Raw genomic sequence first — 19,329 nt, 5'->3', positions numbered from 1 at the left:
ATCAAAAGATTAAGCACCCCATGTGGGTTTTTTGGGCTGATTTTGGTACGATAGGGTCATAAATTGTTATAAGGTTTTTTTTTTTTTATCAATTTATAACCATTGATTAAATGAGAATATTATTAATTTGGTTATTAATTTTACAACCATTCTAATATTAATCTTATTTAATTTCATAAGATGATTCAAACAATTGTTCCTATATAATGGACTTGTATAGGAAGTCGATGATATGACATCGAAATTTGAGAGAATTTTGTGTCACAATTTTTTTGAGAGAATTTTGTGTGTCACATTGTATGATTTCTCTTTAGCGTAAGAGCAAGATATTCACTTGTAACACTTTGATTATTAGAGTAAGGTATTCCATGATTCCCATGAATGTAGGAGAACTTCTATCTGAAGTAAAGTAAATATGTTAGTGTCTTATTCTAAAATTTTATTAAAATTTTAATAAATAAAATTGGAATGATCTAACCATCTTTTATTATTATTATACTAAAATAGACGAAATATATATATGTGTATATATAATGAAGATTTATTAAAAGCTAATAAAATAGATGTAGGGATACCAAAATTATAATTTAATATAAAAAAAATAGAAAAAAGGAGATTTTGAAGGGATTTACATATTATTAGTAGAGGATATTATATTATGAGATGCAAAAAAGGAATTAAACTGGTGTGCACTCATTTTGTGTGGCCACCGCACATTTTTTATGTATACATCGAGGGAGATTGAAGAGACTAAACAGAAAAGAACGCCCAAATTTTGGTAATGGAAAGTGGAGTAATGGCGTCTCAAACTTGACGACACTGATTAAACGCGCGCCTCCTACTTTCTCTCCATTTGCCCCTCTCTTCCAACTTTTCTGCTCCGAATCTAATCTCGGCTTTTTACTCTCCATTTCGTGCTCTGAATCATTTCGGAACCTGTGGAAGATCAGGGATGGTGGGTGTTTGAGAGCGCTGGAATTGAAGCTATGGGTTCCAGTTCCGATTCCTATTCGAACAATGATAATAACAACGCAGTAGGATGGAACAGAGCTGGGGGTTTGATTATGAAGACTTTGGTACTCTTTGGTGGTGCCCTTTTGCTTAAACGCCTCACTAAGTCCACAACGCGATGGGATCATGCCCGCTTCGTTTCTCAGTCCCTTTCTGGCGAGAAGGTTTCTGTTTTTAACCTCCTCGCACAACCCCTAATTGCGCTACTCTCTTTTCCTCTCTGAATTTCTTCTTTTCTTTGGATAGTTTTCGAAGGAGCAAGCAGCTAGGGATCCTGAAAATTACTTCAATATCAGGTACGCAATATGTGAACGCTGTTTAGTAGCTGTGAATTCTTCAATTTCTGAATGATGAACCCCTTTTCAATTGTATTCGACTAGGGCTTGTTTAGAAAATTTATGGAGGATTGATTTTGATTTTGTGTTTTAGAATGGTTACGTGCCCTGCAGCAGAAATGATCGATGGTTCTACGGTATTATACTTTGAACAAGTGAGTCTAGCACTCTTCCTGCCCGCTAATATTCCATTTAGATATCAGATATCATTTTATTTTTTGTTTTGATAGGCATTCTCCAGAACTCCTCAAAAACCCTTTCGTCAGGTATTGTTCTTCCCTAGTTTGAAGTTCGGAATTTATCAAGTTAACCATCGATGAACTCCTACGTTCGGTTTGCTTAACTTTCCTTCATTATACATATAATAATTCAATTAGTTCTACGGTTGCAGAGATTTTATACGGTGAAGCCTTGTTCAAAAGAGATGAAATGTGATGTGGAGGTGAGCACATATGTTGTTTCCACTTGATGTGAACGGAGGATATGTATTCCTAAACCATAAATTTGTTGCAGCTAACATAATGGTTTGCGTCTTCTGTGTGTAACATGCATGCTTCAAAAGTTTCGTATATTTGTTCACTTTGCAGTTGAGCTCATACGCCATTCGGGAAATGGAGGAGTACAAGAATTTTTGTGATCGGACAAAAGATCAACGTCCTCTTCCCGAAGAAATTGTTGGGGTTAGCCACCTGCTTAATACTTTCATCAGATTTTCTATTGCTTGGATATAAGTTTGGTTCTAATTATGTTATTTTAGGCCTGTTTTTATAATCGTATCATTTTTAGTTTTAAGAAACCATACCAATATTTGCGAACTTGCTAATCTAGTATTTAAAAACTAGATTTTGTTTTTAAAATTTTGCTTAGAATTCAAATGTGTTCTCAAGGAAGGTAGAAAACTTATCAAAAAATAGTTTCGAACTAAGCATTGCTTAAAAATAGAAAAAAAAAAACAAAATGGTTATTAAACGGGGTCTTAGCTTTTCAGTTGTCATAGTCTTGTTCCTAAGATAATGTCTATTGGTTGAGAATATATGACGCAGAGTTCTCTTAGAGCCGCTTATACTCTACTCTGGCCTTAGCGTATCCGAATTTTAGCGCCCCAATTTGATCAACTTTGTTTTTGACCAGGGCCTCAAATCCATGTTTATACCTTAATTTTTCATGGTTGGATCAAGCAAAAAGTTGAAGTTTGGTTCTGAGCAGGGAACTAAATTTAAGTATTAAGTGGGATTTTCATATTGAGCTTAACATTATTTCACTGTGAAGACTTGAGAGAGTAAAAAATGTGAGATGGGCATGGATGTTGGACGGCATTACCAAACCATCCATTGAAGAGAACAAAGTATGGTCGTAGTCTCTGCAAGGTAGCAAGTTGAACCATTGGAACTGCAGCCGTGAATCAGACTGCAGATTTGGATATATGGATATATGAGTTTAATGCTGTCTGTAATTACTTGGTCTGGATTTTGAATTAGTGGTTTGCTATCTGTTAATCAATTTAATGACCCGGTCAAGTTCCATGTCTTACAATAACTTCTAAATGATACCTCATTAATGCATAGAATGAGCGGTTTGGTGAAGAAATGAGACACTGATTAAGTTAAACCAAGTGAACATGAGTTACTGTACCGTAGCTAACGGTGAAGATATACATGGTTGTGAAATAGTGAAGCAGAATTAGAATTTTGGTGCCTCCGAGGTTACGTGTCTATTTTAGATTATCATCTTTCTTGGATTATTTACCAGAGTATTTTAAAAATCTTTTACAAAGCTCTCGTTTATTGTTTCATGGAGTTTATAAGATTAGCATTATTATTTTTACTGTAAGATCCAAACAAAATCCATTCTTATTTGTAAGGAAATCCATAGGACAGGTATTTTATTATTGTTAGATTAAGTCTGCTCTTCACTGAAACTGAATTGGATGTTGCTGGATGAATCTCATACAAGTCTAGATTTTTATGCACAGGACATTGCAGAGCATTTAACTACGTTACATCTTAAGCGTTGTGATCGTGGAAAACGTTGCTTGTATGAAGGTTCTACTCCACCCGGCGGTTTTCCAAATTCATGGGTAAGAGAGCATCTGGATACCTAAGATATCATTCCACATAATTTGTTTGGTTTTTCAAATCTGTGAAAATGCCAAGAGTAAGGCTGAAAAGTTAGTTATCCCGACCGCAACGTTCCAGTAATAGTTATTACTCCCTTCCCTTACCATTGAGCTTCCTTCATTGCAGAATGGAGCAGCCTACTGTACTTCTGAATTATCTATCCTAAAGAATAATGAAGTACATACCTGGGAGAGGGGTTACGACGAAGATGGAAACCAGGTTTAATTCTTATTACATACTGAGAAAATGTTGTGAAGTGGCATCTGACAGTGTGAACCTCTAATAAATTTAATGTTTGATTTGCTTGTTACAGGTTTGGGGAACAAAAGAAGGACCTTACGAATTCAAGGCAGTTCCAGCCAACAGTCTCAAGGACATGTTTTCTCCACTAAATTTCTCTCAGCAGTCCATGGAGAAAAGAATAGAGGGCTCATTTGTCTTGCAATAACAGTCACTTGATAATTTATCTTATATATAGTGTAAATTTCCGTCACCTTTCCTATCTGAAATAAAATCTTGCATTTGCTTGTCATGTTTTGTCTGTCTCTTGTTGTCAAATGTTTTCATATGTGTATTAGTAGGGTCGAACGTGCTTGAAAGCGAGCAAAATGGCTGTTGACATGCTCTCCAGTGGACATACTACACAGGTAACTGTATCCTCCGTTCTCGTCTCAGATATATCCCGAAGATACAATCGCATCTTAGCGTAGTTATATCTTCGGATGTTCAAACATCATGATCAGAATGAGGACTTAGGGCAAGAGAGAATAGTGAATAAAGGTTAGGCTTACAGGAACAATTTTGAGGAATATCCTTGTCCACCACAGACATTATTTAGAATGACCTACTGAGAAAACTCCTAAAAAGTGTGTAATTCCCATTTTTATTTATCTTGTACTATATAGGAATGTCACTCTGCATAAATTTTCAACTTTTACTGAAGAGTGATACTAAAGATAAGCTCAAACACTTAGACAGTATAATAACAGGTGATACGAGTCGTGTAATAGTGGTGAAATGTCCAACTTAAGATAGTATAGGGACCGTCCATGTGAACACATGCAATGAGTTGAAATTATTTGTATTCTGCTTTCCTGCCTTGTTTGATAATACATAGATGACAACATTTCACAAGAAGGTAGCCAATCTTCAAAACTAGATGGTACACATGGAACACTTGAAACAACAACAAAACTGAGCTCTGCAATTTCGCTTCTAACTACCCAAAGTAACATTCTTCTTCACTGGACGGTACTCATTTTCTCATCTTTGGCAAACTTTTAAGACGACAAACTGAGCTTTGCAATATAGCTTGTAAGTTGTAACTACGCAAAATAACATCCTTCTTCATTGGATGACACTCATTTTCTCATCATTAAGCAAAAAAATTATTCCCTTTAAAAAAGAAAACGACTAAACAAGTGTCCATAAACTATCCATAATCAGAAGGGAAAATGAGAACTTCAAGCTGTTTTGTGCAATCCAACGTTCAGATCAGAAGATATGGAAATAAGGAGGGGTAGAGACTGAAGCCATACAGCCTTGAAGACTCGTTTCTGATGAGCTCTAATGGATTGGGAAGGCTTGTGCAAATTGTACCTGATATCAAACAGATGGATTACAGGGTCAGCAGACCCAGATGTGAGAACCAAACCATCAGGCGACCAAGCCTGATTTATCAATGCTGACTGTGATTCACTGCTCTTTTGCTCCCACCCGAAGGCATGTAGTTCTGTCTGCCTAAGTCTGATATCATATAACCGGAGCTGCTTTCCAGGAGTACTGCACGCAAAACAATTAATCAAAGACTTGTTCAAGTTTTCTCTGGCTTAATCGATAAAAAATTTCAGTCTGAACAAATAGTAATTTAGTTGCAGGGATTTAACTCCACTCTTCTTTTTCAAAGGAAGCAAATGATGGAAAGATCTGCAGGGGCTTTCAACTGGCAATATAAATCTTTGAATCAAATTAATACTGCATTCAAAATTGTAAATTTGAGCAAATAATATATTTCATTCTGCTATAGAATCTCAATGGCAATTTGTTTTGAATACTAACTTTGCACACACAATATAATGCTCGAAAGTCAAGTCAGGTGAAATCTTCTAACCTTATAAGATTTTTTCAGGATAGCAAAGTAATGTCGTGCATCTAGCCCAAACCTATTTGAGAGTTTTAGCATTTGTGAATTAGGGGTTTACATAGCCAATGGGTTCGTAATTCCAACTCACCAGGGTTTTCATGAAGGAGATCTTCAAGGTCCACTAAATCTAAGTTTAGTTCTAATGTCAACATGTTAGAGGAAAGCGTTAACATGAGAATTTTGATATAGTAGAAAGTAGTAGAAAGAAAGCTTGCTAATGTTGTACCTATGCATGATAATGATATTTTGCCTAGTAGGTCATTAGATAGCTAGGAATCACATGATTGTAATCTTACTACTACTATTGCACCACTTGTTTCTGGAGAACAAGTGTTGATAGTAGTGGACTAGAGAAAGTGAGTGGTAGTGAGTTTCTTGAATTTTGCAATTGAATTAGTTCACATAATCGAAGGGTTCCTAGTTCCAACTCACTAGGGTTATGTGGACAAATTGTACAGATGCAAGCTAAAATTTGTTGCGGAGGTTTCTTGGCTTCATGGAAGTCCTTTGAGGCTGCTGTTTCCGAGGCTCTACAGAGTTGTGAGATTAGACAACTTTTTGTCAACCTTTCCCTTTCTATCGGATGTCCCTGAAGGAGTTTCAGGGGTGGAATCTTGTGTTCAGAAGAAATCCCAAGGATTAGAGATGAATGAATGGCTCATTTTCTCAGAATTGTTTCAAGATATAGTGTCTATTTTAACAATTCATCAGCATCTAAAAGGTGTTCTTATGTCTCTTCCAAATGGACGGACTCTTCGATAATTCAAAATTGCACGATCAAGGCTATTAGGTAAGCTAAAATTCCAGGAAATGATTCTATATGCAGGTTACTAGTTCAAGATCAACTGCACACCTTGCAACAAAGTGGAACGGATGATTCCTATATACTCTTTATCCCCAGGCTCGTGTTATCTTTGTAAGTAACCAGAACAATCTTTTCTTCTAATTGTTTTTTTTTTTTTTTTTTTTGAAGCTAAGAGTTGGAGAAAGTTGTCAGTCATTGATCTATACATTTTAGGCCAAGAGATTGAAAGCAAAATACTAAATTAACTCATCTGTTTTAATTAATAAGCTATCCTCCCGGATGTGTAGTATTCAGAGTAGCTATTTATGATACTATTCAGAGTAGCTATTTATGATACTATGCAATTTGCGATCGGTACATCCCAAAGACAATGTGTTGGCTCTCATCCAACTTTCTCTGTGGATCCTTCAAGAGAGCAAGCTAATATCATGTGGTCCAACAATGTCATGCCTTTTAGAAGAATATTGTGGTTCAAAAAGAAAAAAAAAATGGAAGGGTGTTTCAAGATATGCTACTTTTGAAGGCTTCACGGACCAGGCAAGATTTTCCTAAGCCAAGCGGGATCCTTTTCTCTAAATCCCATTGGTTTTAGGGGGTTTCCTCATTCTCCTTTTGTTCACCCCTCGACTAAATACCAGTATAATTTCTTACAAAAAATTTCTAGATACCACTATAACACAATCTCAATATTCTCAAGAGGCTATAAAGATATGTGCTGAAATATTTGCAGTTCCTATCCTAGAACTAAAAAATGAATGTAATTGTTAGGCCTTAGCCAACGATTTTATTTATGAACGAGTAATAAGGGAAGATTAGAGAGTTACCCTATCTCTCCCAACTTTCTCATCAGATAATTACATCAGAAATAAGCCAAAAAAGATACCCCCTTATAACAACCTTTGACTCCCATCCCATACACTACCTAACAGAATATAAATGGACCCAACAAAAACACACGTCAGCTAACCATTACATGATCTATCTATTCCTCATGTGCCTATGCACCTTTGCAACTCATCGTAATGCCTAATCGTGTTTACCTCTGATTTTATATCTAGAATATGGAATGACTCTCTGTGACTTAACCACTAAAAATGAATACGCAAAACTTTCTGCAACACTAATAAAACAATAGAGCACATAGACATGGTATGGAAATTCGGGATCACCTTACATTTATACACATAACAACTCATTTTTCATAGCGAGCAAATTCTAGTATCAGAAAACTCACCCTGTTTGGACCATAAATAGGTTGAAATCGCATGGATTAGGCAAAATACTCATGCATTTGCTTTCTATCTGATGCTTGAACTCTGTTCTACCAACATTTACGTCAAATCCAAGAATTCTCTTGTCTGCACCTGCAGAAAGTACGATTGGCTTCTGCTGCATCCCTGCTACCCCCATGACTGCTGAAGAGTGTATGTTTCTGTGCAATGCCTTTGGCTTCCATGTGTTCTCCCCATCTTTCTCTTTCCATTGTACAACGGCATGATCACTTCCACCAGTGATAAAAGACGTGCTATCCCAAGGCAAGAAAATTATGCTGTTGATAATGCCCTTAAAGTGAGGCTTATCCTCAAGGAAAGTAACACGAGCTTTCTGTCAATGCACAGACATAATAACTCACCTTAGTCATAAAAACCCCAAATTAACAACTTTTAAAAATGGAAAGGTACAACTTAGTTGTCTAGGGAGAGGGATGCATCTAAAATCATAACCTTGCCAGAAAAATGCATGCCAAAGGTAAACGTGATTTCTAATATAAATCATACCCCTTCACTTTTGTTCAGATTCATGACTGAGACCTGAGAGTCCCCACCATCAGCACTATAAACAAGAAATACGCGGTTCCCCTCTGGATGCCAGACCATGTCTTCTGGCCATCTCCTTTGCTTTGGAGATACACAGTCGGCGGAACTAAGTAGAGAGGCACTTGACCTGTGATAGAGGGAGTGGACAAAGAGAAGATGAACAAACACGCTTAAGCATTTCTATATTTGGGTAGAAAATGGAAAACATTAAGTCACTTATGCAATGGAGAAGAGACGCTTCTTCCAAAGACATCAAGAAGTGCCTCATCTAGATAAACTTCAAGGGATGACTGGCAAAGGTATTCCACCAAACATTTTGCAATATGTTAATAACATCGTACCAGATACATTCCTCCAATGGGAAACTACATCCACATTAAAAATTCATTTTTGTGCTCTAACTATTTATCTCAAAACAACAAATGAGCATTTGTACCCTCCGACAACTACAAGCAGAATCTTAACTTGCAAAAGACTGACACATAATCATTTTTATTTCATAGAACCCAGCAATGATACGATTATAACATTAGAAGATAAATTAACGTCTCATTTAAAGAGGCTTCTTATAAACACGTACTATGTTCCAGATTCACCAGTTGGCATGGAGACTAGTTCCAACTCAAACCAGAATGGTCATAGCTTATAGCTCCAGAAGATGGTAGCTGTAGATAAATATGATATAGGATAAAGTGGGAAATAATCAGCACTCACCCTCTGGCCTGTAACTGCCACAAGTTGACTACTCCATCCAGGGCACTGTAAAAGATAAACATTTCAATACCATAAAAAAGTTAAATTCGTGTATTTGACTGGAAGGCTGAAAAAGATAATTACAGTTTTTGGAGGTTGGGACCCTTCCAGTAATGGAATTTTATTATCTAAACCTTTCAGGTGAGCTTTTGTAAGGAATACTTAAATGTTGGATCCTAACCTTTTTATTTATTTATTCATTCCATCATTTTGGGGGTGAAGAGCCAGAGAAGCCAGAATAACGAAAACTCCACAATATGATGATTAAGAATAATTTGAATATTTAATTTACTTTTCCTTCCAGTTGAAAGCTACCAATCAATTTAACCCTAACATACTGCAAGCCTAACCGAAGATGAAATATTTTATGATGGTTCATTATAGAATCTAAATTTATCTTGACCTGAAGAATATTGGGAATGTTAAACTGCGACACAAAGTATACACGGATTATCTTCTTAATCATTGTTCAATTGGCAGGAACTAGAGAGAAGTGAATAGAATTTCAGTAGAAGAAAAATGTCACTTTCCCTTCACGTTTGACGGGAAAATTGCCTTAAGGAACATTTTCTTTTGAGAAACTAGAGCCGCCGGTCATAGTTTTAAGTAAAGGTTTCTTCGGTCTTTCTAAATGTATACAAATCCTATACAATCTTATGCAGTTACCTGGTCACGAATAGCTGTTCGTTAACAGGGCATGAGATGAGACTTCTCAACTTTCTCTTATGCTGACTGCAGATGTGATTGCTCCCAACACAGCGGATTTGAGAAGGTGATGAGCTGCTACGTATTAATGGAATCAATTCTTTATGCTCTTTGCACTGCTGTTCTGGAATAAAGCGTTAAAATTTAGCAGTTACCACAGAGAGTTGTTGTATGATGAATCAGATATGCATAATAACCATAAAGCAACTAATACAAATAGAATATTTGAGCAACGAGAATCCTACCAAGCTTCCGTTTTGTGCCTCTATCAGAAGTGTTCGAAGAATCTCGAAGAGAAGAGTTTCCAGTACTTTTGTCCCCTTCAACTTTAATTACATTCTTAACATGAGAAGGACTTGATTGAGCCCTGGAGCTGGAGCTATTTGAAATCTTCGCTCCATTCCCAGCCAATGCACTGTTCTGGGAAATCTTTGGAACAACAGCCGGAATTACAAGCTCTGGTTTCGGATATGGCTGGGGCTTGCTACCTTCATTTACCGTTTGCTCCACTTTCACACTTACGGCTCTACTTCTAAAAGAATCTTTGGATGACACTGCATTGCCCTGACGTCGAAGCCGGGCCAATTTCGATTCTGAATCATGTAATCTCTTCTCCGCTTCTTCAAGCTGCAGACATTTAACAAGGTTAAGTTGAAAATCCCCAAAAGACAAACGGAAGAAGAGATTCCATCGCAAAATACAGCAGTTACGTAAACCACAAATTTGCCTTAGATTACAGCAAAAATCGAACGAAAAGAAGTGAATAATAAGAAAGAAGGGAGACCTGTGAAGTATAGTAGGAGATACGCTGCTTGAGATTTTGAACTTCACGGCAACGATGATCGATCAAAGCGACCAAAGCCTCTTCTTGCTCTTCCTTGCTGTTGGTTCCGTCGGTCTCTTCCACAGGCCCCGCCATGTTCTTCACCTCCAATGATGTTGGTAATATGAATTGCAGAATTTCTCCGTTCTTCGGGATTCCGAGCTTCCGATGGGCTGCTTTTGTTTTAGCGCTCTTTTCCGGAATCCCTACGATCGCAGCCGTAGAACCAGGGACGCGATTGTCTACTAAACAACTGAACCTTACATTCACATGCAATGGACACGTGGCTACTATTTCCAGCCTGGCCAATAAATTTTATAATTTTTAACTAATTTAATCTCGAATTATTTGAAAAATAAAATCTAGACAACTAGATTTTTTAAAATTTTAAATCTTAAATCTTATAAAAATAATTTTCATTTTTTATAAATATGTTTAATTCAAATTTAGAATTAGTAAAAGTACGTTAAAATTATTTAAAATATAATCAATTATATATATATATATTTTTATTTATTTATTTATTTATTTAGAAAATATATTGATTTAGATTTTTTTTTTCAATTTTTTAATACCTATTATATGTAAAAATGAAAATTTTAAAATAATTTTTTAAAGAATAATACATAGAGAAAAATTATACGGGGAGAACCCAATCACCACAAATTATCTATAGGGAAATCTTGAGCCTTCGATCCCCTTAAAATAAATGAGAATTTTGTAAGAATGAAGAATGAAATAAGTGGCGGAGATAAATACGGTGAAGACTTTCCCGTACCCAAATTTGGGTCAGAGGTAAGGATGAAATTGGACAAGAACACAAACCGCAACTTCAAATTGTGATAATCATCTCAATAGCAAGTCAATGCATATAATACTTCAGAAGATTTTACTTCTGAATCAACAATGGAGTCAATTTTCTGATGAACAACATAGAACTTAGCCTAAGTAAAAAGCGAGGTAATATATGATTGAAATGAAATGGTTCAGTTTGGGAAAGAACAAGCTGCATGTCTTTACTTGTCTTGCAGATATCTATGCCGTACCATTCAACCCGACTGAATCTAATAGTATTGCTTTTATCTGCTCCGGATGGACATCATGCTCTTCGCTGCATTGCTGAAAATTTATGTACTTTTATCAGTGTCATAAAAGTCGTAAGAGATCGACGACTCATGTCGTCAAATAAATCAAAAGATATGTTTAAAGAGAACACGATTTCACCTCTGCTCGAAAAATGTCCATGGCAAAACCATTAAAGCAGCTGATCACAGCTTGTTGGATGTCTAATCCAAGATTATCTAATGCTCTAACTGTGGAGAGCAAGAGACCAGGACGACGACTGCAAAACATGTGTATATTTACCGCCCGTCCTTCTCGTACCCGAACTTCGACCTATTAATACACATCAATGCAAACGTCATGAATCATGAGAAGGACAAGGGAAAGTTGTCCAAAGATAAGAAGTTTACCCTTGCAGGTTGTTGGGCATTTGGGCTGGGAAATGAACTAGGACATAGCTCCTCCTTTATACGACTCGAGAGGCTCGACGGAGTCGGAGTTAGGGGATGAAAGCTTGTGCTCGGCGTCAAGGCCGTCCCGGGAGGAGCAAATTCTAGTTCATTATGGAGGTCATTGATTCTTTGCAGTAGTTCCTTCAAGTACTCAATTGCATCCCCAAGAATTGAAGCTCTGTCCATCTAGCCATTACCACAAGGAAATATCCATTACACATTCTATGAAGCAAAAGAGCAGAAGGCTAACTTACAACCAACCAAACAGTGGATCATCCAAGTGTTTATATTGTCCTTATTGATGGGGAGTGGGGGAAACATGGAGATATACAAAATGGACAACTAAGTAAGGAAAAGCGGTGAGAACCCACATCGGTTGAAGAGGGAAAAGTTCAAAGAGGACAATATCTACTAGTAGCGAGCTTGGACTGTTACAAATGGTATCATAGCCAAGTTACCGAACGATGCGAAACACTAGTCGGAGTAGGCTAGACTTTCTCCATAGTAGACACTTTTTAAAACCTTTAAGAGAAGCCCGAAAGGGAAAACTCATAGAGGACAATGGTGGGCCAAGGTAGACAATATCTAGTAATTATACAAGTATTTTAACAGCACATGAGATGGCTGACAGGAAATGGAGCGTTATTGAACTCAATTAGGAATGAGAAAGAGCTGAACTAGAGTGTTCCTTCTCTTATCTGTTTCTTGGTAAAGCAAGCTAAAGCAATTACAATCTTTACTAGTGGACTTAAACATTCAAGTGGGCTATATTCACACACCCACATTTTCATTTATGAACTATAGAACTACCAAGATGTGGAATGAGGAAATACTTGCAATCATTCAGATGAATTTGAAGCATTTTTGGAGGATTTTGGTTTAAAGAAACGTTGAATGTTCTTATGAGCTTGTGAATCAGAGAAGTCCAAAATATCACGTGAAATACAAAGATAATGCCAAGAAATTGTTACTTACTTTGCTAATTTTGGGAACAACAGACCTCAGCATGTAGAGCCTATCATTGAGCTTCTTCCTCCGACGCCTCTCAGCCATCAAATTCTTCGCTGGAAGTCCTTTCTTCTTCCCCTTCTGGTCGCCGCCGGTCACCGTACTATTGGCGTTTGATGTATTTCCGACATTTCTACCGCTCTCATCCAACTTACTGTTATTATGCTCAGTAAAATCATCAGAATCGTAGTTGAAACGGGATGTGTCGATGCTGGTATCTTGAAACTCATCCGCATAAATCATTTTCCTCTTCTTCCCATTTTCATCACCGATCTCATTTTTGCCAACGCCCCCATCAATCCTGTTTGAAAACCAGCCGCCATCGGGGCTCAGACCCCCCAAATTGCTTCCCTTATCAGCTAAACTTTTCCTTAGAGCTGCCCTCTTCTGAAAAAGAGTCGGCTGAGCTCCCACTGAGGGAAAGGATTCAAGTGGTCGCAAAAGCTTAGACCGATTCAGAAGCAGAGCATTTCCCAAATTGTCATCGAAACTCTGAAATCCAGCTAAACCCGAACAATTCTCTGTCAATTGAGAGGCTAAGCACAAATTAGGAGTGTTCATTTGGCTAGTTGGGCTTAAATCAGTGAACCCAGTTAATAACCCACCTCCATTATTGAGCAGAGTGGAAGAATTTGAAGCTTGGACGTCAAGAAACCCAAACTCTGCGCCCAAATCGAAGGGATGGTCTAAAGGGTTGTTAGAAATGGGTTTGTGGAGTGAAGAGAAAGTGCGGGTTGGGGGTAAAAAGAAGCGCAATTGAGATGGGTCGATGTTATTGAAGACAGAGGAAGAAGGGGAGCAAGAAGAGGAGGAATCTGCAGAGGGGAGCAACAAATTGTCAGGTGGGTCGGTGAAATTCTGGGAGAAGGTAATGTCGTTGATGTCGGCGTGGTGGGTATGGTTATGGAGGGCATTGTCATTGATGCACCAGTCGTCTTCAACGTCGAGCATGGATTTGAAGGTAGAGAGAGAGGTGATTTGGTGGTTGTTGTCGAAAACAGAGGAATTAGCAGGGTGGGTGAGATGGGTGTCGGTGTTGTTTTTGGTCCAGGAAGCAGAGTCTTCTTCCTTGCTATCTTCTTCCATCCACAGGACGTTCCCAGCTCTGGAAAGCATGATGAGATGATGATGATGATGATGATGATGAGGGGTGGAGTGGTTTCGAAGGAGTTTCTTGGGAACGGGAAAAGAAATGGTGGGAAGCTGACAGAAAGAGATAACTGCAGTGAGATGGGGAGGAAAACAAGAGAGAGAGAGTTAAAGAAGAAGATGGAGAATTGAAGAGAAGAAAAGAGGAAGGTTGCACAAGGAAAAGGGCATTATCTTTTTCTTTTTTTATTTGTTTAATTTTTTTATTTTTCGTTTGGGTGTTTAGTTATTTATCAAAATTAAGGGAAAAAAAAAAAAAAAAGGAGAAATAAACAGAAAAAAACAGAGCAGAAAGCAGAAAGCATCTGTTTTTGTATTCTTACAAATTTTCGGGGAAACAAACAATCACTGACCGTTACACTAAACTGCTTCTACCAAATAAGTTTACATCCAAGGAAAAAAAAAAAACACCCACACATTTTTTTTTTGTAAAGCTCGAAAGCTTTTAAGTTGATTTATGGAAGACAAAGTTCAAAGTTTAGGAATCTATTTTGAAATTTAGAGATCTATCGAGAGAGTACATTCAATCCAAGTCTCTTCGGTTTGGTTCGACAAGGGTAGAATACTTGGGGCACTCCCACTTTGGGACTAGGGAGATCTCTACGAAATTTAGAAATTAGTTGGTTTATAAGTCACGGGTAAGGTAGGAAAAGAATGAAATAAATGCATAACCTTGTGGGTTTAATATGCTTGGTCTAAGTCTATTATCCATGGTTGGGAACACCTTATTCTTTGGTAAAAGCTTAGAGGGAGCAGTGTTAGTAGGAGACCCGTAGAGAGGGGAATAAAATTAAGTAGATGGATGAGGACATGATAATAATGTAAGGCCCATGCATCTCGTGAAGCCTTAGTTTTCACCGCACCTACTCCACTCCTTCCTTCCCCAATTATATTCAAAACTTCAACAATTAGGCAGAGACCCATTTGCAGGATTTGTTGTCATCACACTCTGTTTCTCCGAAACAACCATGTATGGGCACTGAAATGGAAGAATTCTTGTTTAAAAACGAGATTCAAAGAAAGGGCTTAAAGAGTTGCTTACTCTGAGGACTTGGAAGTACGTTAGTAGGCAGAAGGGGATTCAAAATTTGAGGAGGGTCAGCTGAAAGAATGGGGGACAAAGACAATTAAATGAGGCTCTGCAGAACAAGGCGCCATTAATATGACTGGAGCAACCTCGTGAAGTCAGACATTGGAGAGCAGCCATTGAGAGACGGCCTTCTGTTTCTTATAGCTTTGAAGGAGAGGAGTCCCCACCTTGCAAACTACAAAATAAATGTTGACTTCATTATATTATACCAAAATCACCTTCTCTGAAAATGACGGATCTACAGCTTGTTCAAATGAAGATATTGCTCTGTCTCTGGCTGTGGCTGTGGCTGTGGTATGGCTGTTGTGGCTCACTGGCCTTGTGTGTTTGGCTTGGCCTTCTCTGCAAGATTAATGCTTAATATCGTACATCAAAAAACAAAAAAACTACCAAATTGAGACAGTTGGTGCATTGAATAAGCCAAATGCATGACCAACACAAGAAAAATTCATCTCTAAAGTTGAGACCACTCTCAACTTTCTAAGGACACAGCTCTGTTTCAAAACAATATTCAAAAGGCTTCATTACAATTCTAACAAGTGGCTATTTATAGCCTAATTACAACAATATAAACAAATAACTAATCAAATCCAAACTACTAATTAACCACCAGTTAATCTACAATTAACAACACTAAGTTAACATTAATTAAATTATAGTCAAACCACACTGGATCACCACTCCTCTATAAATTGTTACAAAAGAAAACTCCCATAATTCCTTGTGGAAACTAAAAATGGCGTTGTTTGATTTTTCATAGGACTGAGCAGAAAATTTGAAAATAATTAATACAGAGCACCTTGTGACACTATACACACTGGCCCTAAAAGAGAGAAATAATGATGATAATGAAGAAAAAAATTATTAAGGCATTTGGATGCGTTTTTTCTTCTCAAGCATATGTTTGAGGGAGAAAAACACACATGAAAAATTCAATTGTAATAGAGAGCTAAACTTAGAAAAAAATTAATTGAACTTTGGGGGTGAAAGAATTGGGTATGAAGTCTATCTATATCATACAAGGCATTCTAAAATAACACTTCACTATAAACTCTCTGTTGAGGGGATGTAACAGAATATCACACGGCACAAGGATAGAAAATAAATGTGCATCCACTCTGGCAAACAGAGTAAAACTAGAAAGGTGGGGGAGAAAATTTGTTGCAAAAAAAAAAAAAACTGACATTTTAAATGCGGGCGATCTTTCAGGATAAGGTGTCTAACTCTATTGCAGATTTGAATCACTGAGTGCGAATGCAGAAGATTGATCGATTTCCTTTCTAGATGCCTCCCAAAGCTGTTGTTCTATTCCAAGTTTTCTGAGCTCTACAAGACCTCGTTCAACTGCCAAGAGGATATGAAACTTTAAGCTATTTCATCCGGTTAACATATAAGTGTGCTATAGTATAGAATATAAGTTACATTCCAGATGATAGAAAATATAATGCGTAATCTGAGGCTTCCAGACAAACAAATAACATCAATACTTAATATCTTTTTAGATAGAGTACAACTCCCTATGTTGATGATTAATGCATTTGTTGGGTTTTTAAAAATAATCTATAATTGTTAGATTCCTAAATAAGATAGTTTTAGAAAGCTACAAGAATCTTTTATTTTCTTTTTAAGGATAGGGATTGCACTTCTTTTTTTTGTAAATGGGCAATTCTAATGTTTTATGAAATTCTGAGCAGAAATGTGAGTAATAGCATCAAAATGATGAGCAAACTAATTTGTAAAGATATTATGATAAAAATTGAAATAATAGATTCATGCAATACAAGACTAGAAGGGCTACACAAAATTTTATGATATCCAAGCGAGTAACAGCGATAATGGAAAACATGTAGCGTACCATCCACAGCATCATGTGAAGTCGGAGGCTGCCCACTACGACTGATCCAAAACTGGAGGCGCTCATCTGCAACATCCTCATCCACACCATATGCCTTGGCTCTTCTCCAAAAGTATGTAAGCCAAGCCTGCATAAGTTTTCGAACTCTGTCACTGTTGAAACCCAAATTTTGCAAGACTGACTCATGCAAACATGAGTTAACCAAAGATGCTCGATGTTGATTTTCATAGAGACATTTAGATGCCAAGATTTGGATATGTAATGGGATTGTAAACCTGTTAAGTTCATAAGAATAATCTGGGAGGATACTTGCATGTTAAACTTCGGAAATGAAATGAAGATTTTACAGAAAAGTAATGGGAAGAAAATATGCCCATGTGCTACAATAGCAAACAACATCAATGATTAATTGAAGACAAGTAGAAGAAGGATACTTTTGGTCATCTGAGTGTCCACATCCTTCCACAAGAGATACGGGTCCGTTTTGAACACCTTCTATAAATTTTTTATTATATCTTACATTTTCAAAATTATTTAAATGACAAATTTGTTTGGTTGTGATTCTATCAGTTATATGTGTGTTTTTATTTGGTACCACATATTTTGAGGATTTTCGGTTAAACACTTAAAATAAAAGTTTTTCAAAAATGCTTATCGAAAAATAGACTTTATTTAAAAAAAAGAACACTATTTTCCAAAGTTATTCCAAATAGACTAATAATGACGTGGTGTAAATCCAAAAGGACGAATAAAAGTAGGATGTTCACATTGCACAAAACTAGATAATCCTCATGACCAACAAGAAAGATGAGACAACAGATTAAACTACCTCCTTAAAGAGAACATCTTCAGCTTCAGCTTCACTTAGTTCTGCAAAGATAGAAATTCAATCGTGAAATATCTCGCAAGCCTAGCTTGCACTCCTTTTTTTCACCTTTCCATTCTTCTTATTCTAGCTGTGTGAGTTGGACTCTAGAACCATCAGTTTGGCTTATTCTTGTTGTGTGCGACTTTTTAGGTGACGTGCAAAATAATAAACTACTTGATTATTTGGTTCTATTGTTTTAAATGCCTCTTTTATTTAATTAAAAATGCTTTTTTAAAGGATTGCTATTACAAATACTTCAAAAATTGACAACTTCCTAAAATGAAGGCCGTTAACCTTTTTTTTCCAAAAAAAAAAAAAAAAGTGAGAATATGTATGTAGGGTGAGATTGGTGAGAGAAAATGTTTGCAAAAGAGAAACTATGTAGAGAGAGAAGTAAATGAAAGAAAGTGAGAATACAAGTAAGACGAAGGGTCGCTCATGAAATATTAGAGATAAATTGTTATGTCAAAATGCATATAACAAAGATGCCTCTCGTTTTAGCCTATGCATTATACCTACACTTGGAGAAATTTTTCGTACATCGGCTCTATCAAGTCATTTGTGCACTATACCTTCATGATCTTATGCTTCATCAAGTCAATGGTGTCCTACCCTTACAACCGTGTCCTATACCATAAAAATTATATATATATATATATATATATGGCTGTGTTTCGGATCTCTTAAACATCTTTACTGAGTGTGGTGCACAAGTTACAGTAATCAACTTACCAAAAGCCTCAGAAAACTTCGGATCAGCAGACGCTTTTGAATCTGTGATTAAAAAAAGAAAGAAAATAAGGAACTTTATGTGTACCATTCCTATTAGATTCAATTGAAAAATGGTTCAGTTAGTAATAATTGCAAATCATACTCTTTAAGCTTTGAAATAATTCTCGAAGTCCTGATTCTAAAAAGATTTGCTTAGTCAATAAGCAGTAATCCATCCATTGAAAGATCGACACGAAAAAGTGAACAAACCTCTGATTATTTAAAGTAGTAATACATGTTATGACTAAATGAGAAAGGTCAGTAAATAATCTTTAATTTTTATCTAAATAAACTGGAAATGTAATTGTTCAAAAAGTTTGGAAGACAATAGAAACGCTACATGCACTAATTGGGGAAAAAAACTACCAGATTGATGAACCAAACTTGGACGCCTATGTTGCGCCAATGCAAGTACAGTTGCATCTTCAACCTGGAAAATGCAAAAATGAAGGATATTGAGAAAAAGACTAGCATAAAGGCATGTCAATAATTGCAAGGAGGATATAGCAGAATGATTCAAGCTGCTAAGGGCTATCATTCACGTCTAAACTCAAGGGGGGGGGGG

The 19,329-nt window shown here is 36.7% G+C and overlaps 4 protein-coding genes across 7 annotated transcripts in view; 1 reads left to right on the top strand and 3 right to left on the bottom strand.

Moving 5' to 3' along the window:
- The first annotated feature begins 682 nt into the window (after positions 1-682).
- LOC111431531 (chromophore lyase CRL, chloroplastic-like) lies at positions 683-3,995 on the top strand. Its single transcript, XM_023068205.1, has 9 exons — positions 683-1,175; positions 1,258-1,307; positions 1,441-1,501; positions 1,577-1,612; positions 1,738-1,788; positions 1,934-2,026; positions 3,319-3,423; positions 3,590-3,682; positions 3,777-3,995. The coding sequence occupies exons 1-9, from the start codon at positions 987-989 to the stop codon at positions 3,909-3,911; spliced, it is 813 nt and encodes a 270-aa protein (XP_022923973.1). The 5' UTR covers positions 683-986; the 3' UTR covers positions 3,912-3,995.
- Positions 3,996-4,528: 533 nt separating this feature from the next.
- Positions 4,529-10,772, bottom strand: LOC111431530. The gene is made up of 7 exons (XM_023068204.1): positions 10,471-10,772; positions 9,932-10,313; positions 9,648-9,810; positions 8,943-8,987; positions 8,190-8,355; positions 7,646-8,016; positions 4,529-5,245 (listed from the first exon to the last, which is right to left on the bottom strand). Exons 1-7 carry the CDS (start codon positions 10,603-10,605, stop codon positions 4,927-4,929), a joined length of 1,581 nt encoding a protein of 526 aa, XP_022923972.1. The 5' UTR covers positions 10,606-10,772; the 3' UTR covers positions 4,529-4,926.
- A 556-nt stretch (positions 10,773-11,328) lies between these two features.
- On the bottom strand, positions 11,329-14,330 carry LOC111431523 (transcription factor ICE1-like). Of its 2 annotated transcripts, XM_023068195.1 has the most exons (5): positions 13,637-14,330; positions 12,999-13,552; positions 11,982-12,209; positions 11,734-11,904; positions 11,329-11,628 (listed from the first exon to the last, which is right to left on the bottom strand). In XM_023068195.1, exons 1-5 carry the CDS (start codon positions 14,145-14,147, stop codon positions 11,545-11,547), a joined length of 1,548 nt encoding a protein of 515 aa, XP_022923963.1. In that variant the 5' UTR covers positions 14,148-14,330; the 3' UTR covers positions 11,329-11,544. The 2 variants fall into 2 exon arrangements, with proteins under 2 accessions (XP_022923963.1, XP_022923962.1); XM_023068194.1 differs by having other exon boundaries at positions 12,999-14,330.
- Positions 14,331-16,214: 1,884 nt separating this feature from the next.
- Positions 16,215-19,329, bottom strand: part of LOC111431521 (coiled-coil domain-containing protein SCD2-like) — a 7,893-nt gene continuing 4,778 nt past the window's right edge. For 2 of the 3 annotated variants that reach the window (XM_023068191.1, XM_023068193.1), the window contains exons 13-17: positions 19,131-19,194; positions 18,726-18,767; positions 17,955-17,995; positions 17,126-17,252; positions 16,215-16,614 (exon numbers count right to left, since the gene is read on the bottom strand). In XM_023068191.1, coding sequence (XP_022923959.1) covers positions 16,496-16,614; positions 17,126-17,252; positions 17,955-17,995; positions 18,726-18,767; positions 19,131-19,194 — 393 coding nt within the window. In that variant the 3' untranslated portion in view covers positions 16,215-16,495. Of the gene's footprint in view, positions 16,615-17,125; positions 17,253-17,954; positions 17,996-18,725; positions 18,768-18,805; positions 18,904-19,130; positions 19,195-19,329 lie in introns of those variants that run through there. The other variant, XM_023068192.1, reaches the window with a different exon arrangement.

The sequence above is a fragment of the Cucurbita moschata genome, unplaced genomic scaffold (genome assembly GCF_002738365.1).
Source record: "Cucurbita moschata cultivar Rifu unplaced genomic scaffold, Cmos_1.0 Cmo_Scf00036, whole genome shotgun sequence".
NCBI classification, from domain to species: domain Eukaryota; kingdom Viridiplantae; phylum Streptophyta; class Magnoliopsida; order Cucurbitales; family Cucurbitaceae; genus Cucurbita; species Cucurbita moschata.
The sequence above is the reverse complement of the archived record's forward strand: the minus strand, read 5'-3'. Positions and strand labels throughout refer to the sequence as shown.